The 6,549-nt window shown below is 54.0% G+C and overlaps 1 protein-coding gene across 1 annotated transcript in view; it reads left to right on the forward strand.

The window, feature by feature from the left end:
• The window catches only part of NSUN2 (NOP2/Sun RNA methyltransferase 2), a 28,349-nt gene extending 23,183 nt beyond the window's left edge, over positions 1 to 5,166 (forward strand). Inside the window, exons 17-19 of the mRNA XM_040630561.1 lie at positions 125 to 263; positions 1,513 to 1,552; positions 4,179 to 5,166. Coding sequence (XP_040486495.1) covers positions 125 to 263; positions 1,513 to 1,552; positions 4,179 to 4,506 — 507 coding nt within the window. The 3' untranslated portion in view covers positions 4,507 to 5,166. The remainder of the gene's footprint in view (positions 1 to 124; positions 264 to 1,512; positions 1,553 to 4,178) is intronic.
• The last annotated feature ends 1,383 nt before the right edge of the window (positions 5,167 to 6,549 follow it).

A 6,549-nucleotide genomic window follows, 5' to 3' on the forward strand; every position in this document is an offset into this window, starting at 1 on the left:
ACACCCCCCCCCAGGGGTGCCCACCTCTGCAGGGAGGTGGGGGCTGGACGTGGCGTGTGGAAAGGCCCCAGGATAGCGGGTGATTGTTCTCATTCGTGATGGTGGCCTCTCTTTATTCCCACAGGGAATATACACGCTGTATCCGTTTATTAAGTCAAGAATTATCACCGTATCAATAGAAGATGTTAAAATTCTATTAACCCAGGAGAATCCATTTTTTAGAAAACTTAGCAGTGAGACATACAGCCAAGCCAAGGACTTGGGTAAGCAGTTGAACTTGCATAGAGGTGTGACTTGTCCTAAAGACAACGAAGATGGGGGTGTGCAAGCTTGTTAGAGCTTTTCAGTCTTAAATTTTAATACATCGTGGCTTTCTACTGACTCTTGTCAGCTTCCAGAGGGTTTTGTGGAGACAGAAGGCACATGTCAGCATACCGAGGGCCAGAGGCACCCCTCAGGTTGCCCTGTTTCCCCAGGCACCGGTGGAGGCCTGTGCCGCCCACCAGCCTGCAGGTGTCGGTCCCTGGCTGTCCCGTGAGCCAGAGTCCCGAGTGCCTACGGCCAAGCAGGCCTCCAGGGCAGGGCCGCGGGGACGCAGGGCACGGCTGGCGCGCGGGCTCATGTGTGTCCCGTCACGAGCTGGAGGACACTAACCGGCACAGGCTGTCGTGTTGGGTTGGCATTTCATCAGCCGGGTTGAAGCAGGATGCGGGTGTTGCCGGCTTCTCCTGCGGCTTGGCCAACCCCCCCAAAATAGATCCTTGGTCACGTTGTTGTTTTCATGTTTTATAAACTTCCACTTGAAATTATTCTAGTGATATTTTCACCTAAGAACAAAAATAATTCTACCAAGAATTCTAATTTTGTTTTTCGTTTCATTCTTGTTTATTTTTTATAACTTTGTTCACTGTTTCTGGCTCAGGTGGCACAAAAACTGCACAAATCAAGTTACTGCAATGATGTGGTTTTATGTTTTGTGTCTGAAACCGAAGGATACAAAGCACGTGGGGCGGAATCTGTGCTGGTGTCTCAGGCAGGAGCCGCGTTTAAAGTGGAGATTATTTTAAAGGATGAAGGGACCGTTTGCACTTGTTTTCTGTCTCAATCCCTACATTTAGATGATTGCAGTATAATTTTTGACAATTTTTATGTGTATTTCGTGCTGTTCCTGGAAGTTGAAGCAATTATTTGTTTCATCTTGAATTTTGAGACTTAACGAGTAGTTAATCCCTGTCTCCCTGCTGCTGAGAGAGACTCTGTCGCTTCACCTAAACCCCCGAGTGATCTCATGCAGTCCCCTGCCACGTTGCCGGGACTGCCACGCCGGGACTGCCCCGCGTGGTGCTCGGTTTGCTGGTGGTTCTGTGTTTTTAGAAGGAGAGTCCTCTCAACTCCATGGTGATTCTGGAGATCAAGAGTGCGGATTGTTTACTGCTCTCTCTGCAATGCTGGACACACAGACAGCGCTGGTGACAGGCAGGCTTCCCCAACACATGTCTGTTTCTCTTCCAGCCAAGGGGAGCATCGTCCTGAAGTACGAACCGGACCCTACGTAAGTGTGGGCCCTCCTGCCAGTGGGGGGGGACTGTGGATGATCATGGAAGCCTTTGAGGAGCATTGTCCTAAAGACAGTGTTGTAGAAATTTTAGGACAAATATTATGTCAGCATCAAAGTACTTTCTTAGAGAACATTCAGTCCAGGTCAGACGTATTGTTATTTAGAGAGTAAAATGTAGAGTACTGCTTCTCTGTGCCTGAGAGATCTGTTCTGATGTCTATCTTAACCAGAATGAATGGAAAGGTTGAACAGCCGAGAGAGGTCGAGTCTTTCCGTCTGTACCGTGGGTTCAGTCCCTGTCTGTGGGTTCCCTGTTACGCACACATCAGGCAGTGTTGTTCTGAGGCAGGGTGTGGGGTTCGCTCCTGCATGACTGCTGTCCCGTGGTGCTCACAGGTCCCCACGCGGCCCCCCGGAGTCTGCGGAGAGTAGGCACCGAGGGTCAGCACTTGGTAGAGCGGGTGAAGAGCTCAGGCAGCGTGCTCCGTGCACCTCTGCTAGGGAGTGGCAGAGGCGGGATTTGGTCCCAGGACTGGTTTCACGTGTCACAGCCACCTCTTTCCAAGGGCAGGAAAGAAGACAGCACAGGGCTGGAGGGGGATCTGGGGGAGAGCTTAGGTTGAGTCTCGGGCAGCTCTCTGGGAGGTGGTGGTTGGCCAGACACTGAGTGGTAAGAAGGAAGCTGAGCAGCACCAGTCCTGAGGAAGGAATGAGCTAGAAGGCAGCCAGGGTGGAGCTGGCAGCGGAGGGCAGGCCCGAGCCCCCTGCATGGTCTCCACGGCCTCCAGCTGCTGTGAGGAGAGTAGCCAGTGCGTGGGCCTGAGTCTGCGGGTGCGGGGCAAGGGGGGGGGGCAGCAGGGGAGGTGGGGGGCGGGAGCCAGGGACCGAGGGTTGGAGAGAGTGGGGCACGTGGAGTCCCGCCGGGCTGCACTTGGAGGCCGCACAGACGAAGCAGGCTATGGGTGGCAAAGGTACAGGAGTGTTCAGGGTCGGCTTCTGGGTTTGAGTTGCTCAGGGGTCGTCCAGTAGAGGGAAAGGTGGGGAGAAGGGACATACTGAATTCAAAAATGGTGGGATAGACAGCAGGAGACACAGGCCGCTGTATGGAAGGTTTGGGAATTGAGGGGACAGGTCATTCTAGGTGTGGATCTTCAGGGCTCGTGAGCGCGTCCGAGCTGCGTCAGCCGCGGGCTTGATGCCGCAGCTCCGAAGGGCGGTGTAGATGGGACCAGGGTTTGCAGGCTCTCGTGCCGGTATCAGAGGGCCCGGGTCCGTGAGATGGCGGGGGGACGCGAGGCAGGAGAGAGGACGCAGGGAGGAGCAGAGACGCGAGGTGCCGCACGCGCACGCCGAGCCGTGGAGCCGGGGTAGAGCGCGCTTGCCGGGCCTGTGCGGTGCGCCGCAGCGAACGGGCTTTTCTGGGGCGAGCGGCCAGCTCAGAGAAGGTCTAAGTTGGGGAGGCTTCGGCCTGCTTCCATACTTGTGGAAAACCCAAGAAAAGGAAAACGGCTGTGGGTTGGCTGGGAACGAGGGGCGGTGTCGCAGAAGCGTTTAGACTGGGACCCAGAAACGGGTCCGGAAGGTAAGGACACCGTGTGCTCTTCCACTCCCTCACTCCAGTTCTGTGAGCTGGTGCGCGTGCGGAGGCAGCCGCCGGAGCCGCTAGATCGTCAGAAGCGGGGGGGCATTGGGGGCTCTTGTTTTTCCCTCTCCTCATGTTTTCTCGGTGTCCCGTCCAGGCTTTACGCAGGGAAGAATGGAAAGGCACTGAGGAGTTTCCCTCTCTTTCTCTCATTGGTTCAGCCCCTGCTCTTTCACTGTGTTGTCTGGGTTTTTTTTGTTTTTTTTTTTTTTTTTTCAAACCTGATCGGAACCCTCCTGTGTTAGTTCCTTCCTCCGCCTGCAGCCCTGATGCCTGGCGTGGCCTAGAGGGGGATGGAGGGTTAATTTAATGGGGCTCTAGGGGCCGAAATACGAGAGCAGAGTCACACCTGCGGGGAAGTGGTGATGTGCTGCAGGGTCCTCGGTTAGGGGCACGTGAGTCACATGGTAACTGGCATCTTCACCAAGGAAAGGGGATTTGCAGTGGCCTGGCGAGCCTGTGGGGGGTCGCACAGACTTGGGAAAGCAGGGGTGCTTTGGGCCCCGATAACACCGATGCTGGAAACGGGTGAACAGGGTATGCTGGGGGTCCGTCCTGTTATGTGAGTAACCGAGAAGAGTTGGGGTCACCCCGCCCAAAGTAGGGGATGCACGGAGTGGCAACAGCCTGGGCGGTCTGGCTCCCAGCCCGGCTGTGCAGACGTGAGGTCTCACAGGTGGGTCTTCGCCTTTGAGAAGATGGAAGTATTTGGAAATGCTGATACTGAAAGTGTGTGTGAGCTCTGGATTTGGGGGTTATTCCATTAGGAGCTTTAGAAAGAAACCTGGCCAGCATGAGCATGTGAGAACATTTAGGACTTGACGCAGGAGCAGATCTTCGTTTGAGAAAAATGTCTGTAGGATCACAGGCTAAAATGACTCCCAGTGCTTTGGGCATATCGTTTGTGGAAAGATTGCCTCTGAATTCCTGAGCACTTAGGAGGACACTTGATATTCACACACGGCCACTTTTTTGTAGGAAACCAGACACCCTTCAGTGTCCCATTGTGTTATGTGGATGGCGGGGAAAGGCCTCCATTCGGACTTTCGTGCCCAAGAACGAACGGCTTCATTATCTCAGGATGATGGGGCTGGAGGTGTCGGCAGAGAAGAAGAAGGAAGGGACTGTTGTGGCCCAGCAGAGCGCGAGCAGCTGTGGGCCGCCCGGGGACGAGGCGAGTGCCGAGCACGGAGCGGAGCCGGCCGCCAGCGCAGACAGCAGCGAGGACATGATCCCAGACGTCAGTGTAGACGCCGCCCCGGGTCCCTCGGGCCCTGCCCCGGCAGAGGCCGCCCTGCCCCGGTGAGGAGGACCCGGCAAGGAGGCCCCGCGCCATCCGAGGGGAGAGCCCGCAGGGGCCCCCACCTCGTGTCCAAAGCCAGACCCAGAACTTCTGGCCTGTAAAATACAGGTTTTTGAAGACTGGAGACAGATGGAATGATAGACCAGTCGTGGACGATCTCAGTACTGCTTTCATATATTTTTTTAGCTTTGTTAGATGTTGCTCATTTTACTATTTCTTTGGCAAAACTGGGTCCGTTGTGCCTCTGGCCGGCGGTAGTCTTACTCCTCTCAAGAAACAAACTGCCCTTGCAGGAATTTTCAGGTCCCTTCTGTTATGCCTATATTGGTCTTAAAGTCAGGTGTTTCTTTTAATTATTATTTATAGAGAGAATCTATAACTCATTATGGGTCGTTGGAAAACCATCCTGTAAACTTTAATAATTGCATTAAGTTGCACATTGGCAGTGCGACATTAATATGTGGTGGGTTAATATCTGAGGTGTCAGATGACTTCTGTGCCTTTGTAACAAAAGGTAAAATAAACTTTTTCTCAGAGTAAGAGCTGTCTCGTGATACTAACTGTGAGGGTTTTGTGTGCTTTTATTGAATGGAGTGCTTTGTAATTCTAGTTTTTAAATGGGGTTGGGATCCTTGGAACATTTAAATAAATTATTAATGATGATGTGTATGTGTGTATGACTTGTTTTACTCTTCATGAGGTGGAAGGAACAAGCTTATTTTTGAGTAAATGGAAACATTAGATTTCCAGCATTCTTAGCTCGTAAAAAGAATTTTAATGCGAAGGTTGCTCTCGAGGAAGTAGTTTGGTGTGACAGGCCTATAGCCCTTCCTGTGGGCTCACCTGTCCCGCAGACGGCAGCGTTCATGCCTCCGCTGCCAGGAGGCTTGGGTGGGTGCAGGCTGGGTTGGCTGGGAGGCTCGAGTGGCTGGGAGGCTCAAGTGGGTGCAGGCTCGGGTGGCCGGGAGGCTCGGGTGGGTGCAGGCTGGGTTGGCTGGGAGGCTCGAGTGGCTGGGAGGCTCAAGTGGGTGCAGGCTCGGGTGGCCGGGAGGCTTGGGTGGGTGCAGGCTGGGTTGGCTGGGAGGCTCGAGTGGCTGGGAGGCTCAAGTGGGTGCAGGCTCGGGTGGCCGGGAGGCTCGGGTGGGTGCAGGCTGGGTTGGCAAGGTGAGAAGCGTCTGCAGCCCTAGCGGCCTCCCTTGGGCACTGTTGTTATGGGACCTGAAGGGGATGCTCATGAGGCAGGTGCCGCGCGCCCACATCCTTCACATTGCTGTGTGCCAGGCAGGGTCCTGGGGGCTGGTGCTGCTGCTCATCCTCAATGGCCAGTTTCAGCGTCATCAGACAGGAGAGTGGCATGGCGAGCCTGCGTGTCCCCATCCCCTAGCTGGCACAGTTGTTAACAGTCCTATTTCATCAATACCCCCAGCTCTTTGAAATACTTGGAAGTAAGTTGCACCCCTGGAGCCCCAGCTCCTGGTGGTTAGAAACTTCAGATCTGGAATTAGGCGTGTTTGTTGCTACAAGGTGTCATTTCTCACAGACCAGACAGAACGGGGAATTAAATGTCTCTGTGAACACATACACACAATAGTGTACATAGAAACACGTGCGTCTTAGTTGTTTGTTTATTTTTTAAAGATTTTATTTATTTGACAGAGCCAGTGAGAGAGGGAACACAAACGGGAGTGGGAGAGGAAGAAGCAGGCTCCCAGCAGAGGAGCCTGATGTGGGGCTCGATCCCAGACGCCGGGATCATGCCCTGAGCCGAAGGCAGACGCTTAACGACTGCGCCACCCAGGCGCCCCTAGTTGTTTAAACAGTTGCCAGTTGTTCAAACCCTGTCGCAGCAATAGGTCTGATTCCAGCCCATGTTCTGGGTTCTGCTGTCACCTCTCCATCTGTATGGATCACCCCTTTTGTATCAGATGGCCCTGATTTTCCCCACCGCATTTATGTATTTGTACGGCCTTTGCGTGCTCTGATCCCCCCCTGCAGCTGGCTCTGGAACACGGATCCAGACCCTCCTGCACCCAGCGGCTCTGGCAA

This window comes from Ursus maritimus, unplaced genomic scaffold (assembly GCF_017311325.1).
Source record: "Ursus maritimus isolate PB19 unplaced genomic scaffold, ASM1731132v1 scaffold_15, whole genome shotgun sequence".
Taxonomy (NCBI): domain Eukaryota; kingdom Metazoa; phylum Chordata; class Mammalia; order Carnivora; family Ursidae; genus Ursus; species Ursus maritimus.